The sequence below is a fragment of the Ammodytes marinus genome, assembly GCF_949987685.1.
Source record: "Ammodytes marinus genome assembly, chromosome: 18".
Classification (NCBI taxonomy): domain Eukaryota; kingdom Metazoa; phylum Chordata; class Actinopteri; order Uranoscopiformes; family Ammodytidae; genus Ammodytes; species Ammodytes marinus.
In genome coordinates, this window is record NC_137222.1 from 25,755,461 (window position 1) to 25,775,948 (window position 20,488).

Genomic DNA, 20,488 nt, shown 5'->3' on the forward strand with positions numbered 1-20,488 from the left:
CACAACTTCCCCACCGGCACAACTGACGCATTCTACAGGAAGTGGAAAGACACTTTGTACAACCTTTCAATGTGTATCTTAATGTACATATGCCTTTTAGAGGAGAGACCGAAATAAAATGGTTAACTCATCTGAAAATAATAATAATAATTTGACTTCCCTCTTGTTGTATCCATCCCTGACAGATTATTCTATTTGGGGAAATCCAGCTTTGAGATTTCTCCCTTTTTCCAATTGAGTGAAGGTGAATTATCCTTTGGTTCTCACACAATTACAAAAATATATAAAACTATTCAAAAGCTAAACATCTTTCTATGAACAGTTTTCCATTCAATACCCCACACGAGTCATTTGTGTGTATGATTTATGAATTTGTTTTTGCTATGAACCAGCTCTGTGATTTTACAGTAGAAATCTCAGAGCTATATCTAAAAACCGGGAAAAAATAAAACCTACTAAAAAACGATCTGCATGATCACTAAAAGTAGTCAGAAAATGTTGATGAAAACTGATCTCACACACACACAGAGAGAGAGAGAGAGAGAGAGAGAGAGAGAGAGAGAGAGAGAGAGAGAGAGAGAGAGAGAGAGAGAGACTGACAGAACTTACAATGGTAGAACCAAATCCAGGATGGTCCCGTGGGAGTATTGGCCGCCCTATCAGCAGTTCAAATATAAATAACATAACATTAAAACTGCAGGTGGGATTTAGATATATTCCTACCAATACGTTTTTATTATGGGGACTTCCATTTGACTGCCAGTAGCCTAATATTTCAACATGTGAGTTGTGTGTATTTTTTACCGGCTTCTCCTTCAGGCCTGGGACAGGGTTCTGTTAGCACACGCAGAAGGCCGTCCGGTTTGTAAGAGTAGTGCTCCACCAGCTGTGATGAGGAGACAAGATCAGATATCACACTGTCTTTACAATGGACAGGACCATGGAGCGATATGATGGGGGGAGGGGGGCATTTCCAGATGACACATGATAGAGATTCCATCAGCTTTGATCACAGGTTTTAATTGTTTCACTCATGATGTTATGTTCTCAAAGGGTTAAGCCTCTCAGCTCCACAACACTCTCTTTGTTTTTCTCAGTATAGTAGGGGAGAAATTCATTTCCGTAGTTTTGCGTGTTTGGAATGTCTTCTAGGGTGATTCAATGTTGAGAAAATGATGTCTCCATTTTTTCTGACTAAGTTACATTTACATTACATTTGTGTTTTGGTTGCAAAGCCAGGATCAGTAATTTGTTAAATAGTTCCTAGAATTTCCTCTTTTCAGGTGTCTTTATGTTTATTAGTATTTTACAGAAGTCTTCCATTCCACCGCCTGCTCTGACTGTGCTTCAAATGTTTTCTAAACCCTTCCACAACTTCAGTTGAGCCTTATTCAATCTGGCCCACACACTCACTTCATTATTGTTAATGCGCTCTTCCAGAAAAGCGACATACTTCTGCGGGCCAGTCTCTTCTTGGCATACATTGTTCTGCAAATGGAGTGGCATCACAACCTTTGTGATATTTGGCAGGTCCTGAATTAGTTTTCATGGCTTTTTGCTATGTTAAACACACAATCACTAAGGAGAACAAAATGCACTGATACACAACTTGATTATATGTTAAACAAATGATCACATTCTGTTTTACTTATGTTTTACTTAACGTCCCAACTTTTTGGTAATTGGTGTTGTAGATGCGGCAACAGTGTTGTTGTAATTCTTCAGAATTCCTCATGGGGGCGACAGAAGTAACACATCATGAAAATTCAGAGTTTTTATCTTCTTTTTAATTGTTAGCCCTAATACACCATTGCACTTTCCATGGTGAAGAAAGAGGGATTTAATCTTGCTTTGTTTTGTTGTGTATGATCGCATACCCCTATGTTAAACTATTCTTGCAGAGGTGAAGAACAAGTTCCGAAATTAACTAACTAACCTCTATCCTCTTGGGATACACCATTATTCTCCCCTTTTCTAAGAGTGCTGAGTTCTTATTTAATGTCTTTGTGTTATCTACATATCTAAAGTCAAGTCATTACTAGCCCTAGCTTAGCATCAAAGACTGCAGGGGAAAAACAGCTAGAATAAGATCTAAAATAAACCTCTAAAACTCACCAATTGACACTTTTCTTGTTTGTTTCACATGCAAAAAAACAAAGTTGCTTGTGTTTTTGGAGACTGCCCATTATTCCGACAGGTCAATATTACCACATGTTTCTACCGCTATGAAGTCAGTTTAAAGTTGGAAATTCTAGGTCAATCTAGAATCATCATCTAATGACAAACAGTATTTGGACCATTATATAGGGAGATACAATCCACTACTCTAATTGAACTGTTATATGAATAAATACAATGTGAGGAACATTTGCAACAATCTGAAAATGTTTTTTTTCGGGTTGCTAGTCAAGACATCTCTCAGCAAGGGTGGAGCTGAATTGTTTTACTCCTATTTCAGGCCACACCCCTGTGAGCCGCTTTCAAGATCATACAGGTCCATAAGTGATATCTAAGTAACAACTTTAAAACAGCAATGAAATATGTCCAATTATTATTTTTGAATTTAAAATGGCAGTAAGCAGCACATCAGACAATGCCTGGGAAACTCTAAACCTCTGTAAGATGTTTGTCAAAATTAGTGAATATCTCCTCACAATCTGCAACCTGTATATTGTGTGTGCTCTGGCAAAAATCCAGTATTAATACACAGTGAATGGACATTTTACTAGCTACAGAGGGCACCCTTCATTTGCCACCTTTGCTTACATACCAGTTTACAGAGCCTAGGCTGTGTATTAACTCCAGATTATTTTTTTCCTATCACAAGGAGATATTCACTGATTTTTGACAAAAAGAATTTGGTCAACAAGCGTTCTCCAGAATGCCTGACTCCACCTTGACATGAAAATAATGGTGTGAAAATGATTGTGTTAACCTGCCACAGTGTGTCAAACTTCTTGCCGTCTGGGATAGAGAGCTTGCTGGTCCTGTCCTTATCAATGCGATAATGCATGACCACTCCTTCATGTAGTAAACACAGAGCATAGGAGCCATTCACATCTCGCTGTCGGATCCTGCACAAAAAAAAGTAGAATATAATTATGAGGATGTAGTAAAGGACAAACATGTAGCCTACATCTAGTGTTTCAATGAAGACCTTTTTTCTGTAGTTGGTGTTACCAGTATTAGTCAACTCTCTTTTACGGAGTGAATATAGTATACACTATTTTATCCACTCATTATTTAGTAATATTGGACTGTTGTATTTCCTGTGGTGACTGGGTTGTAGTGGATATTTGGATAGGTTTCAAATATTAATTGTTTTATCTTATCATACAAGTTTTCTAATGCTCTGAATATTCTCTATGTTGTTTAAAAATAAAAAGATTGTTTTCAGGCGGTTTTAAGTGATTTCAAAATATCACATTTTTCGATCGCTAAACCACAGTGGAACGACAAGTGCAAAACTCTAACTACACTATGCACAGCAGCGGTTCATGTGGACCAAACTCTAGATCGTTTTCATTGCTTAAACACAATTTTCAAAACTCTACACACTTGTCTCATGTCTTAACCACAGCCTGCACAACATTGTGGATTTCTAGCACTTTGTTCAAATGCTAACACACTGCTGTCACAACTGTAGACCACACATTCAAAACAGAATGGATATCAGCATAGTGCATTTCAAACACTGCTGATTGCAATTTCAACTGAAACACTAAGAAGGTGTCTTGTTTTAGACTTGTTAGTGAACATACAGTATATAGAGTATAAGGAAAGCTCAAAAATAGGAAGACAGGTTGTTGGAGGGAGAAGAGGAGCAGTGAGACTGGATGTGTGGAGGAAGACCTAGAAGACATTGGCCCTCATTTATCAATTTTGCGTGGAAACTGGTGCAGATTCTGGCGCAAATACCTCCCTACGCCAGGTGTCGCGTGGTATTTATCAAACAGGCGTATCTCGCCAATCTCATCGTACGCCAGGCCATTATTGATAAATGCGGCGGATGAAAACGAGCGTATCACGCCCCTATATTTTCTCAGTTTAGAGGCCTCGCCCAGAGGTTTTACGACATGGATATGCGCAATACGGCACTTCCCTGAAGTAGAAATTGACAGAATAACAGCGAAAGTAGAAAAAAAAAGAGTTTCATTTCGGAGCATTAGCCTACAAGCAGCATCAAAGAACGACAGAAGGCAGCAGTTAGGAAGGAAATAACTGCTGCGGTCAACAGCGTTGGTGTTGACTCAAAATCGCCACTAAAAAAGCGTGTTGCTGTTCTGAAATGCAACCAACTGGGGGTGCGGGGCTGCGGGCATAATATAAGTGGTAGAGGAGAAAAAGATGCACCAACTGTCCGATAATGGTCCCCATAAAATAAATACACGTCTGCAGAGATTTGAATGATTGGAATGTATTGGCCCTTTTAGATAGCACTATTCAAAAGGGTTTTAAAAACTAAAAATAACACATTTAGCGTTTTACTGTATGACAGCATGCGCTTGGCACGAGTGGTCAGCCCGGCCGTCAGCTGCACAAGCCGACCCGGCAGCGATCAGCTGTGAGAGCGCCCACCGTCCTGCTCCACCAGCAGATAGGAACAACGTGCCGGTTAACGGTGGAAATAAATCGCTCGCTTTAGCATTAATGACACATTAAAAGAGGAACTAACATCTACAAATGCGTCAAATAAATAAAATGTTAAGCTGAATGGTGTGCCGTGTATTTTTTTGTATCATAAAGAGCAGTGTATGTCTACTAGCCTACATATTTAATACTTAGGCTAACATTTTGAATGAATGCAGCCCCCGTGCCTCAGTGTCCCCCCAGCTGCTCCAAGACGGAGACTGCCCTTACGCAGTCCCATGCAGCCGGTGTGCGCACTATTGAATCAGCTCTCCTACTCAGTTGCACATAAGCTGCTCATTTTTAAGTGATTAATATCTTTATTTCGGTCTTATTTGCACTGCATTTGTATTATCTTCTAATAAGTGTCCAACAAAGTCATCGGCTACCCGGCACAGCCTGCACTGGGAGTCCAAGCTGTTTTCAAATTTGCGTACACGAGCTGAGAGCTGGCGTGGGATTTGAGCGTACCCTACGCTCACGTCCATATTGATAAATGCCGAGATTTGCGTGGAAATGTACGTACACCCATTTTTCTGGTCTACGCAAGATTGATAAATGAGGGCCAGTGAGCTGTAATTTCTGATGAAATACAGTAAGGGCAACACTGATAGACCCTGTTGTGAATCATGGTCTCTCTTTTAGGCCTTTCACACCAAAATGAACCAAGAGTCAGTTCCAGGCTGGTGTTGGGGTCAGTTCAAAACTGGTTACAGCCTTATCCCAGTTATGAACCGGTTGGTTTCACATCGACCGGAGACAGCCATGGAGCCGGCAAGAGAGCAACGTCATGACGTCACTGTAAACGTGTGTGTACGTCACCCGACGCCGCTGCTCTTGTGGCTAACGCTAAAGCTACCGCTAGCTTTAAGCACAACAACAGCGGCGAATACGTCTTATTTTTACACTTGTTGGCTCTCGCTTTGCTTTCTTAAGCAAACAGGACCCATACAGCGTATTCTCGCCGGTCAATTTGATCGCTACGTTCGGTAATTATGTTATGTTTACGTCTCGTAGTAGCGGTGTTTTTAAATATGGCGGGCATGAGGTTTGAGTTGCTCTGGTTGGTCAGGATAATCCCTCCCCCAACCGTTCGCGCAAGCAGTTCTTATCAAACCCTGCTCAATCCTGGGGTATGAGTTCCCCCGGTTTTTACGGCCCGGAGCAGGCTCTCTGGCGGTGTGAAACCAAAACACTGGCTCTAACTCCGAACAAGCCCAGAACTAGCTCCGATTTTGCGGCGGTGTGAAAGGCCTATTTGAGAGAGGCAGGGTTGAGGGTGCAACGCAATCTGCAAAGATCTAAAATTGCATCTGTGATACAAATTTTCAAGCAAACAAAAATGTAAGAGTTGCACCCTTACAGTAAATGACAACATTACAGGATAGATTTCTGTATTACAATTATAGAATATTTACACAGATAAATGCTACATTTGGAAATGTTATCAATAAAATATAAAATAAAAAGATGTATCTATTGAAGCAAACTTCTGATCTTCATTTATTTTTGTTCACCTAAACATAACTGGTATGTTATAAAATAAACAATTTCATGTGAACTAATTTCACTCTTTCCTCAAATAAATGTTTTACTTTATTTGTGTGAAGTAACTCAAATTATTCAAAACTGTAAAAATTAAAAGTTTGTAATGTGTGTATTGGGGTTTGATGCTAGTGTTAATACTCTGAGTGTGTTCTGAATGACAGTATGTGTTATCTCAATGCGGCTGGTTCATAGTGTTTGCTGCACTGAGCCTATTTTGCAGGTGAAGTGAACTGTTCAGCTCCAGTGAATGTTGGTAGTGCATACTGTAGTTAGAGTTTTGCACATTGAGCTACAGTTGTGCCCAGGGCTGCCTTTACCTGCCACTAGGCCCTGGGGCTGAGAGGTTTCGTAGGCCCCCCCGGGCAGCGGTCTTACAATACAGATGCGTTAAAGCCATGTTTGTCTACACCACAATATCTCTATTGATGAAATACAAAATCACTTAAGGTAACATGGACCCCTCCTGGTCTAATGACTTTTAATAACCAAACACACATGGTTGGTTACAGTGTTTTTCCAAGTTATTGAGGAGACAGCGGTGGGGTCCCAGGACCTTTTAGGGGGGTCCGGGGGTATGCCCCCCCTGAAGAAAAATTTGAACCTTTTAAAGTAAAATGCATCAATCTGGTGCACTTTGACAAAAAAACTAAGGCTAAATCAACTGTGTCCTATGTGAGCTAGTTTCTGGAATAATTTGGAGACACAGAAATACCAAAAAGCAGAAACAAAAATATACAGGTTTAAAAAATCCAGTCAGTCAGCATTCCAATTATTTTTTTAAATAATCCCTTATCCCAAAGCTACTTCTCTCTTTGAACTATTCGTTTTGTTTTTAATGGCTCAACTCGATATAGGCCATTGATCTGCTTTTGCCCCGAACAATGTTATTAAACAAAAATAACAAAAATGTACTGGTGAATGATAGGCCCCTTGATCTTCATAGGCCAAAAATAATGTGATTATTTTTCCTTTTTCTTTAATGGTTCATGATAGGCCCCTGTTCTCAGTAATCACAATATCGCGATACCGTAAAACCGTGGTATGAACTGTGTACACTGAATACATATTTAAAACTTGGTGCAAACTAAAATGTAATATTAAGCTGTTTTAAGAAATGCAGATTTGAATCTTTTTCAAGTTTAAGTTTAAGGTTATCATTGTGTCAGAATATCAAAGCGGCCCATGTCTGGTGTTATCCCGTTATTAAAATATCTGTTGCTGTCATTTCTGCCTCCACCTCCAAACATATTAGTGGTGAGTGAGTGAATGATGTTTGCGGCACTCAGAATACTGACAAGGTTCAGCTCAGGTTGTGGATAATCCACAGATCACATTGTTAACTATTGTAACAAGGGAAACTTGTCCTGGGAAAATATACACAGCCTAGACTCTGTAAACTGGTATGTAAACAAAGAGGGCCCACTGTAGCTATAGCTTACATACCAGTTTACAGAACCTAGGCTGTGTATTAACACCAGATTTTTTTCTTTCAGTGCACACAAAGTACGGACAGGTAGCGTATATCTTGAGGAAATGTTCACTGATTTTGACAAAAAGTGATTTTGAGAACAAGCATTCTCCAGAATTGCTCACTCCACCTTTAAGTCTGCTGTGTTAACCATAAGTGATTGATCCAATGTAGAGAGTGATGACACCAACACACATCGCTCTATACCAAATTATTAGAAATTATGATTATGTAGTGTGAAAATTATTCCTCATTGTCAACAGTTAAACTATGGTAAGGTTGAGCTGCTGTGTACACAGAAAAAAATAATTAATTTATAGAAGGATACGACTCAAAGTAATAATAATACTAGCCTAAAAAAGCACATGTTAATTTGTCATGTGGGACATATTACACATAACATGTAAAAGCACATATTACATCAAATATATTCATATATGAACAGGACAAGTGGAAATGCAGTGTAACATGCAAAGAACCACACATGCCGCATACTGTGAACGCTGATGTGGTTTCCAGACATTTCACATGTGAAAGGACATTTTTATATATTTGCAATGATGCATGTGCTTTTTTTAACAGGGCTACTTTTTAGGTTGCTCACACATATGCAGTTAGATGTAAATCAGCATTGTGTTTTGTGATGTAATATGGTTCTAGTACTGTACTGTAAACTATAAAACCAGTTAAGTATATGAAGACCCAATGTCTTGTCACGGTAGCACTCAGCAGTAGACCATTCATTCATTGTTTCTGTTTTCCTCTGCTGTCAATCTCCCCCTGACAACAGTCTTGTCTGAATGCCTACATTTAAACATCACACTTTCATTTTTAGTTCACGACAGACATTTTGCGTTTGACTGCAGAGTATTTAAAAAGCAGGATGGCTTTTGATCGTGAAAATATCATGCAGAAAGAGATCAAATCAAATCACTCCTTTTCAGTAAAGTTGATTTTTACAGATTACAGTTACAGCACTTTTTAGGCTGGCTTCTAACAGTATATTGCTGAGTTGCTCCTTCCACAGTACTACCCATAATCCCATAGTCATGGCTGTAGCTCCTCCCACTGAAAACATTTCTAACATTATACTCTGTCCTCAAACCTTTACATTCTAACATGACAGGTTTTTGAAGCTTATGGTGGACATCATACATTTAAGTGTAGGCAAATAATAAACTACTATACAGTAAAAACAAAAAAGGAGAAGTTCAGTTACAGGAACTGAACAGGAACTGAAATAGATTTGCCTCTGTGCACATTATAACTGCACTAGATCCTTCAGTGATAATTCATTATATTCCCATACGTACATGTAAATATTTTAGAAATAAAAATATCTGGAAATATTGCATAACCCTCTCTCAAAGTGTTTTTGTTAGCTGTTGTAGCCACTCTTGGAAACCATTCTAACAATGGGTCCAGAGCATTGAATAACTGATCTTTAGTTCATTCATTTAAAGCTACGATCGCAACTGGAGGCCGTGTTACAGAGGAAACACAAAGTTTCCACCTAGAAGCAGCATGAAAGACAACGGACAACAGTCACTGCTGTCATTCTCCATTTCTTTTGGCTACTTCAAGAAGCAAACCGCCAGAGCGGAAACCACAGTGTGTGTGTGTGTGTGTGTGTGTGTGTGTGTGTGTGTGTGTGTGTGTGTGTGTGTGTGTGTGTGAGTGCGTGTGTGCGTGCATGAGTGCGTGCGTGCGTGTGTGTGTGTGTGTCTGTCCTCATCCTATACCATTGCCTCAACCAAAGCTTCAGCTGCTACAGATGCTCTAAGCTTGCTCTTTTCAAACATAACCAAATAAAAAGAGTCAAGACACATTTTAAACACTGCAATATGTAAACAATTCAATGTAGAGCAATATTGTTCTGCTGTAGTTGTTGAATAAAGATGTCCACTTTGAAGCATTTCCAATCTGTTTTAAACTTGCACAGTTAGCAGAGCATTGAAAGGCCCAGTTGTAACTCTTCCACTCTAGCAGTTGGAGCAGAAACATAATATAAATTCATTTCCATGGCCATGTTTCTACAGCCTGCTTAGACAACAGGTATCTAGACCTACATTCTCTCTATAGTCAGGTGGTGCTACTCAATGCTGATTCCAAGTGATTACAGTTTTTTCCGATCGCTAAAGCACAGTGGGCACAACTGAAACCACATGTGCAAAACTCTTAACACAGTGTTCATCACTAAAACCCATCTGTGCAATTCAGTTAATTTCACCTCCAAAAATCACTCACAGCAACAAAACTCTTCATACATGTCTCAAAACAAGCTCACTGGTGCAAAACACTGGCAACATGTTACAATGAAAAACACACATTGACACACACAACACACAGACCTAAAAAACACTAACAACAAGCAGCAAAATATAAAAGATGAACTTTTGATATTTAAAGTCAAATCTTCGAAGTTTAAATGATCCGAGTGATTTCACATACACATGTAAAACAATATTTCATAAGAAAATAAGATGAAATTTGATGACTGTAGTGTACCATATGACAAGAATGAATGACAAACACAGAAATTTGGTGCTATACAATATCTTTTAGTTTTTACTAAAAAATAAAACTTTGCAACAAAAACTCCTGTAGTTTCAGGGCTGTAAAAATCAAACAAAAAAACTTAAATTGTGTCACTTTCAAAGTATCTAATCCTGCCCATCTTCCTCATTGGGCCACATGTTTTCATCGACGTCGCAGCGTATATTCTCCCTTGCAAGACACCGAGGGAAATATCGACGGGCATGTCTTATCCACCCCTGGCAGTCCTCGGGAGACGTTTGCCCACAGGCGGCATTCATGGCCTCTAGCAAGGTCATTTGGTCGTGTGGCAGGTGGTCATAGACCTTCCACCTCCAAGCAGAGAATAATTCCTCTATGGGGTTGAGGAAAGGGGAGTATGGGGGCAGGTAGAGGTTTGTCATCCTTGGATGTGCAGCAAACCACTCTCTCACTGCGATAGCGTGGTGGAAAGCTACATTGTCCCATACCACAACAAAAACAGGAGCATTCCTTCTTCTGCCTGCTGGCTCTCCCTCTTCCTCTACCTCAGGTTGAGGAAGAGGGAGAGGTAGAGGAAGAGGACAAGGAAGAGCAAGAGCTGCTGTCTCTGATGAGATCAGGGCCACCATTATTGACCATGTGGTCAACCATGGTCTCTCAATGACTGAGGCAGGTTTACGGGTCCAACCAAATATCACACGATCAACAGTGGCATCAATTGTTCGAATTTTCCGGGAAACCAACAGGTAAGATCTGCATTCCTATAGTACAGTAAATGATGAACTGAATTCCTGTAACTAGGCCTAGGCCTATGGAAAGAGTCATTTTTAGTTGTTCTTGCTAAATGTGTTTTATAATATTGATATTTTTCTATTTTATACAATAGGATCCAAAGATTGCCTCCCACTGGAGGAAGAGGCAGAATATTTACTGATGCGCAGGAAATAGCAATTGTTGACATGGTTGTTGCCAACAATGCTATAAAACTGCGGGAAATTAAAGAGAGAGTGCTGGCAGACGATGAGATCTTTGTAGATATCAATTCAGTCAGCACTAATACAATTGCCAGAATCCTAAAGAAACATCAGGTACGAATGAAGCAGCTGTACAAAGTGCCCTTTGAGCGAAACAGTGACCGGGTGAAATTGCTCAGGTACCAATATGTCCAGGTAAGATGTCTAAATGGTACATATGCAGCTATGAACTGTACTGTAATGTGAATACAGGTCAATCTAACTGTACAATACTGTAACTGTAAAGTGGTGTATTTACTGTATTTCAGAGTGTAATGGAGATTGACGCCAGGCAGACAGCCCATTCCTTCATTTTTGTGGATGAGGCTGGTTTCAACCTAGCAAAAACGCGTCGCAGGGGAAGAAACGTCATTGGGCGAAGAGCAACGATGAATGTCCCTGGCCAGCGAGGGGCCAACATTACAATGTGTGCAGCTATTTCTACCGAGGGTGTGCTGCTCCACAAACCCCTGATTGGCCCCTATAATACAGCCAGGCTCATTGCCTTCCTAGATGAGCTACACGATCAGCTTGTGCCAGCAGGCAGAAGAAGGAATGCTCCTGTTTTTGTTGTGGTATGGGACAATGTAGCTTTCCACCACGCTATCGCAGTGAGAGAGTGGTTTGCTGCACATCCAAGGATGACAAACCTCTACCTGCCCCCATACTCCCCTTTCCTCAACCCCATAGAGGAATTATTCTCTGCTTGGAGGTGGAAGGTCTATGACCACCTGCCACACGACCAAATGACCTTGCTAGAGGCCATGAATGCCGCCTGTGGGCAAACGTCTCCCGAGGACTGCCAGGGGTGGATAAGACATGCCCGTCGATATTTCCCTCGGTGTCTTGCAAGGGAGAATATACGCTGCGACGTCGATGAAAACATGTGGCCCAATGAGGAAGATAGGCAGGATTAGATACTTTGAAAGTGACACAATTTAAGTTTTTTGTTTGATTTTTACAGCCCTGAAACTACAGGAGTTTTTGTTGCAAAGTTTTATTTTTTAGTAAAAACTAAAAGATATTGTATAGCACCAAATTTCTGTGTTTGTCATTCATTCTTGTCATATGGTACACTACAGTCATCAAATTTCATCTTATTTTCTTATGAAATATTGTTTTACATGTGTATGTGAAATCACTCGGATCATTTAAACTTCGAAGATTTGACTTTAAATATCAAAAGTTCATCTTTTATATTTTGCTGCTTGTTGTTAGTGTTTTTTAGGTCTGTGTGTTGTGTGTGTCAATGTGTGTTTTTCATTGTAACATGTTGCCAGTGTTTTGCACCAGTGAGCTTGTTTTGAGACATGTATGAAGAGTTTTGTTGCTGTGAGTGATTTTTGGAGGTGAAATTAACTGAATTGCACAGATGGGTTTTAGTGATGAACACTGTGTTAAGAGTTTTGCACATGTGGTTTCAGTTGTGCCCACTGTGCTTTAGCGATCGGAAAAAACTGTAACACACACTGTCACTCAGAACCTGCTCAGAGTACAAACACTAGCATCAAACCCCAATACACAAATTACAACATTTTAATCTTTACAGTTTGAATAATATGAGTTATTTCACACAAATTACACAATATTTTCTTTGATGAAAGGGTGAAATTCTTTCACATGAAATTGTTTATTTTACAACATACCATTTTTTTTAGGAAAACAAAAAGAAATTAAAATCAGAAGTTTGCTTCAATAGATACACATTTTGTATACTTTATTGAAAACATTTCCAAATGTAGTATTTATCTGTGTAAATATTCTAAAATTGTAATACAGAAATCAATTCCTGTAATGTTGCCATTTACTGTAAGGATGCAACTCTAAGCTGTTTGTTTGCTGGAAAATTCGTATTACAGATGCAACTTTAGATTTTTGCAGATTGGGTTGCACTCTCAACCCTGCCTCTCTTAATGAGAGACCATGGGCCTATCGGAAAAGTCCAATCTCCTAACCTATAAGCCTCCTTTCCTATACCTTAACCCCTAAACGTCATTGGGGTTAAGGAGAGATGAAAGGTGCTTCCTATCGAACATAGGAAAGGACAGCGCTGTTTCAAATGAATTCGACTCCACTTTTCCTAACCGACGTCATTGCGCGACGGCGAGTATTGCTGACGTGAGTCACTAGCGTGAAACTACACTATAGCCTATTCTCCGAAAATTGACCACAACAAGCGCTCGTTTGATCCATGCGTTCTTTTCATATAGATTTTAATCAGGTTGTCGCCAACAGAGTGAGAATCACTCCCATATATCCCAATTCACATGTGGAATAAAAAGAGGCTACACTTGTGTTGATGTTGAAATGAACTGCCCCCAGTAACTTCATTAAATGTGAAGTTGGTATTTTATTTTCTTATGGTGTAAATTATGTGCTACGAAAATAACTATTATGATGTTGGTCTTTTATGAGTTCTTTATTATCTTTAGCCTGTGTGTGTTTGTGTGTGTGTGTGTGTGTGGGGGGGGGGGGGGTATTTTGTTTTAGCCGAGTTAAATCTTCCTCTCTTCTCCTCTCCTCTCTTCTGTTTTACCTCTCGTTCGTATTCGTGTAGAGTCGGTAAACTCCGGCGGTGGCCTGTTGCTTTAAATCTTGCCGCCGTAAAGGATTATGGGATACCACTATCTCCTTTCCTTTAGCATAGGTTGGTCAGGAGTAACCTATGCTAAAGGAGGGTTAAAGGATGAATCGAGGCTCCTTTCCTATGCCTTTCCTAAGCATTTGGAGAATTCGGATCACCTATCCGCCGAGTACTTCCGGTTCATCTCGATAGGAAAGGAAATTTCCTATGCAAAAAAAAGTTTTCGGATAGGCCCCTGGATTCACAACAGGGTCTATCAGTGTAGCCCTTACTGTATTTCATCAGACATTACAGCTCTATGTCTTCTAGGTCTTCCTCCACACATCCACACTCTCACTGCCACTCTTCTACCTCCAACAACCTGTCTTCCTGGGTCCATTTCCAAAAATATATATATTTTTGAGCTTTCCCTTTATACTGTATATATGTTCACTAACAAGTCTAAACAAGACATCTTAGTGTTTGAGTTGAAATTGCAATCCGCAGTGTTTGAAAGGGATTCATTCTGTTTTGAATGTGTGGTTTATAGTTGTGGCAGCAGTCAGTGGCGGAGCCAGGACATTTTCATTGGGGTGGCCAGGATGGGGCCAGTGATAATTTTTGGGTGGCAAGCACAAGGGCTTCGGTTTTGCTTCAACATAAGTGGGGGTCTGGGGGTACTCCCCCCCAAAAAAAAATTTACTTCAAACATACAATTTTGTGCATTCTGGTGAATTTTAATGTACTTATTTATGCCTTCTGTAGCCTATTTAATTATTATGGTGGACATGTCTACATTTCTGTTAAGGAAAAGACAACAGGCTCCTAGTGACGTTAATATAATGTTATAAAAACCAGTAAGGCTCCCAGGCATCTGTATTGCTTTCAAATATTTACTCTACTGTATTGTTAAAAAAAAAATGTAGGACTCACTACTCATGACACAGCAGCAGTGTGAACTATTATGACACTTTAAATTTTAAAATCATAGGGGAATATGTATTAACAATTAGGAGATATATCAATGTTTCAACATCCTGAACTGTTATTTTTACCTCTTTTGGGGGAATAGGGTTGTCTTTCTTACTTTTTGAGGGGGAAAAATGTATCTCTTCTGATTATTGGGGTGGGGGGGGACATCCCCTGTGCCCCCTCCCCCCGCCCCACCTCCCCAAATCTACGCCCATGTGTCTGTGAGTTGCTGAAAAAAACTGCACCACAGCTGCCATCGAAATGTTCAGACTTCAGAATTTGCATCAAAGCCCTAATGAACATAAAAACAAGATGCTTTATTTAAACTATGTCCATGTTTAGGTGGTGATTGTATTTTTTTCGGCTGTACTGAAACTAACGGAGGGAGTCAGGCGGCTCACTCATAGGCCTTTCACACCGCCGCAAAATCGGAGCTAGTTCTGGGCTTGTTCGGAGTTAGAGCCAGTGTTTTGGTTTCACACCGCCAGAGAGCCTGCTCCGGGCCGTAAAAACCGGGGGAACTCATACCCCAGGATTGAGCAGGGTTTGATAAGAACTGCTTGCGCGAACGGTTGGGGGAGGGATTATCCTGACCAACCAGAGCAACTCAAACCTCATGCCCGCCATATTTAAAAACACCGCTACTACGAGACGTAAACATAACATAATTACCGAACGTAGCGATCAAATTGACCGGCGAGAATACGCTGTATGGGTCCTGTTTGCTTAAGAAAGCAAAGCGAGAGCCAACAAGTGTAAAAATAAGACGTATTCGCCGCTGTTGTTGTGCTTAAAGCTAGCGGTAGCTTTAGCGTTAGCCACAAGAGCAGCGGCGTCGGGTGACGTACACACACGTTTACAGTGACGTCATGACGTTGCTCTCTTGCCGGCTCCATGGCTGTCTCCGGTCGATGTGAAACCAACCGGTTCATAACTGGGATAAGGCTGTAACCAGTTTTGAACTGACCCCAACACCAGCCTGGAACTGACTCTTGGTTCATTTTGGTGTGAAAGGCCTATCAGGCATTTCCTCTTGTTGCGCTGTCAGTTCGCAATGCCTACATGGCTGTGTTTTCATGCTCGTGAAATGCAATCCGATCGCGGAAGCCTCCCCTGAACAACGTTAGCGGACATGATATCCCAGGCGGCAGGTTATCATTTTAGCCGTTAAGCCACAGAGCTTTTCTCACCGGCAAGGTGATGACACCGTTACCCACAGTCACAGTCTCAACCCATGTTTCACCGGGTGAATCACTGCTTCGCTCGCGCAAGGCTTTTGTGTTTTGGTTTAACATCAGTCTTGGGCGAGCGAGTGTTTTAACTTTATGCTGAATAACCATTGCACTGCAATCGCTGAAAGCGAAATAGTTCAGGCGGGGGCGGGGCAGAGTGGGGCGCACTAGTAGAGATGGAAGGGTTCGCTTACTTGCCAGTCGAAGCGTCAGATCTGTAGTACTTGCTGTCGTTTGGTCTGGCTTCGCGAGACTAGGTCTGTAGTAACCATGGTAGTAACAGGCATTCAGGCTTGAGCTGTTAAATTCAAATACATGATGTGTGCGTGCGGCTAAAAGGTCTGACAGTGTAGGCTACTAGCGGTGTAAGAAAGGTTCCGCATTTTTCCACAGCCGTCAAAACTATTAATGGCTGTGATATGGCGCTTGGGGTGGCCAATGGGGTGGCCGAGATTCTGCAGTGTTGTGCAGGCTGTGGTTAAGCCATGAGATAGGTGTAGAGTTTTGAAAGTTGTGTATAAGTAATGAAAAACGAGCTAAAACAAGCTAGAGTTTGGTCCGAATTAACCGCTGCTGTGCATACTGTTGTTAGAGTTTTGCACTTGTCGTTCCAGTTGTGCCCACTGTGGTTTAGCAATCGTAAAAAACTGTAAGAGAGGCAGGGTTGAGGGTGCACCGCAATCTGCAAAGATCTAAAGTTCCATCTGTAATACAAATTTTCAAGCAAACAAAAATGAGTTGCACCCTTACAGTAAATGACAACATAACAGGAATTGATTTCTGTATTACAATTATAGAATATTTACACAGATACATACTACATTTGGAAATGTTATCAATAAAATATAAAATAAAAAGATGTATCGATTGAAGCAAACTTCTGATCTTCATTTATTTTTGTTCACCTAAACATAACTGGTATGTTATAAAATAAACAATTTCATGTGAACTAATTTCACTCTTTCCTCAAATAATGTTTTACTTTATTTGTGTGAAGTAACTCAAATTATTCAAAACTGTAAAAATTAAAAGTTTGTAATTTGTGTATTGGGGTTTGATGCTAGTGTTTATACTCTGAGTGTGTTCTGAGTGACAGTATGTGTTATCTCAATGCGGCTGGTTCATAGTGTTTGCTGCACTGAGCCTATTTTGCAGGTGAAGTGAACTGTTCAGCTCCAGTGACTGTTGGTAGTGCAGACTGTAGTTAGAGTTTTGCACATTGAGCTACAGTTGTGCCCACTGTGGTTTAGCAATTGAAAAAAACTGTAACATAGCAAAGCTATTACAGAGACACTTAGTAGTATGCTTACAGAAATTTCCCACTTGTACGGGAGCCATTTTGAAGCCTGGGCTCAGAGTCTTCCCGTGTTATTGCTCCATGGAACCAGGGCATCTTCTCATGTGCTGTAGTGGCTATGAGCTTCTCCAGCTGAGGCCTCTGGCTGATGATGGCCTGCTCCAGCGCTGCTCCCTGCACACACACAGTAGCAATGAGCCCATGGCTAGATGGAAGAATAATATGCCAGATCTGTGGCTAGTTAGTAAGCAACTTATTTCATGCTTTAGTCGTTCTCTGCATGTCACTCCCCTCTCTGCCCCATTTCAACTCTGTCTCTACACTATCAATAAAGCATAAAAATGCCAAAAAAAATATCTTAAAAAAAATATAGGCCTATATATATTTCCTGCTTTACACATGATGGCCATGTATACTGCCTCTCTTGGGAGAGAGATATCTGTGCATGGGTACAAAACAGACAGTATATCAAGCAGAACGAATACGATTTATTTGAGCTTTTGAGGATCTGATGATGTGTATGGTCAATTACAATTATCAGGTTAATTCCCTGGTTCCCATGACAATCATTGAGTCTGAATGTAGAACATTTTGTTTGAGAGAATTATGCGTTTTTCTGCCATAATCGCAACATGAACAATATACAGGAGGGTGACAAACTGAGGGGGAACCAACCTAAGGTGTCTAAGGGTGTATTCACACTGGGAAAGTCCGCTAGTTTACTTGCTTTGGTCAAGACCAAATAGAATTTAGATTTTTATTTTGGTTTGGTGTGGTTCACTTTCACATTGCCCTTTCTGCAAGTGAACCAGCATTACAAACCAAAACCAACCGTATGCTAAGCTCTTTGAATAATTGGACAGACATGGCTTTGGGGCAGGAAAAGCATGAGGCACCAAGTGAAAGTGTTAACAATCATGGAGATATTCCATAGCGTACTGCGATCATGTTTTACTAATTTCGTGCCATCAGTAAAAAACAACTGTGCATCATTAAAATCTGCAGGCTATAGACTGTGAGCAGGGACGTTGGAAGTGGGGGTGCGGACGCAACCTCTCCCCTCCCTGTTGACGCATTCCCTTTTGCTGCACAATCTGTTTGTTTTGTTTTAGTTTTTTAGTTTTTTAATTAAATAATTGTTTTGATTTGTCTAACTTCCCTTTCGGACTATAATTCAATTAGTACATTGAGAAATAATAAATTGAAATGTATATTGTAGGTTAATGGCACAAAGTAATAGGCCCAAGTTACTTCAGCCTGAGAGAGAGAGAGAGAGAGAGAGAGAGAAAGAGAGAGAGAGACGCGCTGACAGGATACAACGTTCACCTGCGCACCTGCTCCTCCAAGGTGTGTGCCGGTATCGTGCTAAGTCACCGCTGATAAGAATTGTGTCATCGCCGGCTGGTGAGTGTGCATGCATCAAGTAAAGGCGAACATATTAACGCTTCAATTTCACTAAAAGTAACATATGGCTCATTCGTCAATAAAAATGCTTTTATTCTTCTGTGTAATGAACTGTAGCCTTCTTTGAATAAAGCCTAATGCATGCTGGTAAAATACCACCAGCCACTCTCTCTAGGGCGTCCTTGGACGAGTCCTCCAGCGGTGTTTCCAGTCCTCTGATCCTCCATGCATCTGGCTGGTTCTCCAGTGCTTTCTGCTCCCACGTCTTTTAGAATGTTTAGTTTATGTTGATGTGGGACGTCCTCTTGATTGATGCCTTGGTGTTGGTTCCCATAGCACCAGCCTGCTGGCTGGGAGCTCGCGGTGTCTCTGGCAATGACCGGCCAGCCTCATTCTCCTGGCTGCTACCTTCTCACTCAGCCCTGGTAGCCCACCATACAGATGCTTGTTGGTAACATGCATTCTGGTGTAGCACCCATCCAGAGACTTCTGTAGGGTGGGTTTTAGGGTCCAGGTCTCACAGCCATATAGAAGCACAGACTCCACGGTCGCGTAAAAGAAGCTGAGCTTGGTGTTCCTGGGGAGGTTGGATTCCCATTCAAAGGCCATGCCATTCAGGGCCCTCCAAGCAAGCGCCATCCTCACTTTCAGGTCTTGCTCTGATGAGTTCATCCATGAGCCCAGGTACTTGAAGTCATTTACTTCCTTCAGAGCCCCTAACAACCCTGTTGTCATTAGGGGTGGATGGTCCCGGAAGATGTTGTAGGTGATTACCTCGGTTTTCTTGGCATTCAGCCTAAGACCAACTTTGGCACATTCCGTCTCCACTCTGGTCAAGAGCTCCTGTGCCTGCTCTACACTGTCCGATATCAGGCTGATGTCGTCTGCATAGCCCAAGTCTGTTAGGACTATGGCAGGGAATCTCCTAGACCTCCTCGGTGTGATGGTGAAGCCGAGTTCCAGCTCTCGTCCTCTGATGGCTTTCCTGAGTGCGTAGTCCAACACTATAATGAAGAGGAAGGGGGCGAGGGTGTCTCCTTGTAACACCCCTGCTAGGATGTCCAACTCCTCACTGTCGCCATCTGGGGTTACCACCCTTGCTCTTGTGCCCTCATACATTGCACATATTGCCCGGGGTAGGTTAGGAGGTACACCGTAAGCCTTAAGAATGGTCATCATCACTCCTCTGTGTATTGAGTCAAAAGCTTTTTTGAAATCAATAAAACACAGCACCACTGTCAGGTTGTTCTTTTTTACCTCTTCGATGATCCTCCTAGGATCTGGGATACGGTGGCTCTTCCCTCTCTAAAGCCATTGTGGTTCTCTCCCTGCTGTAGTCACGCTTGTAGTATGACAGACTGATCGCTCTTTATGTCATTAGGGCTGTCAAACGATTAAAATTTTTAATCAGATTAATCACAGGATTCTGTGGATTAATCACGATTAATTTTACCATTCGAAATATGCCCGAAAAATTCTAATTTTCTCTGTATATTGTTGTATGAACGGAAAGATAAAGGACAGAAGGTGGATATATACATTTAAAATTAGTATGTTTATTAATTGAAAATCCAAATGATGGTTTTAATACTGAAAGTAAATTTAAATCAGACTCAAATATATAGGCCTACCTACCAAACCATAATTCAATTGGTCTGTCTCTTTACTATGTCTTTGGGCAAATATAGGATAGGCTATAGAATGCCATTTATTTGGTGAATCTATAGGTTGTGCATTCTTGAATACAACTTGATTACAGTCCGCGGTGTGTGTGTGTGTGTGTGTGTGCGTACATGCGTGCGTGCATGCGTGGGTGCGTTTGTACGCGCGACCGCTTCCTAGGGG

The 20,488-nt window shown here is 41.1% G+C and overlaps 1 protein-coding gene across 2 annotated transcripts in view; it reads right to left on the reverse strand.

The window, feature by feature from the left end:
• Positions 1–20,488, reverse strand: part of syk (spleen tyrosine kinase) — a 45,944-nt gene that overhangs the window by 13,849 nt on the left and 11,607 nt on the right. The window contains exons 3-7 of one of the 2 annotated variants that reach the window (XM_080047095.1): positions 17,253–17,413; positions 2,936–3,074; positions 1,414–1,488; positions 805–886; positions 610–656 (exon numbers count right to left, since the gene is read on the reverse strand). In XM_080047095.1, coding sequence (XP_079903221.1) covers positions 610–656; positions 805–886; positions 1,414–1,488; positions 2,936–3,074; positions 17,253–17,413 — 504 coding nt within the window. The remainder of the gene's footprint in view (positions 1–609; positions 657–804; positions 887–1,413; positions 1,489–2,935; positions 3,075–17,252; positions 17,414–20,488) is intronic. The other variant, XM_080047096.1, reaches the window with a different exon arrangement.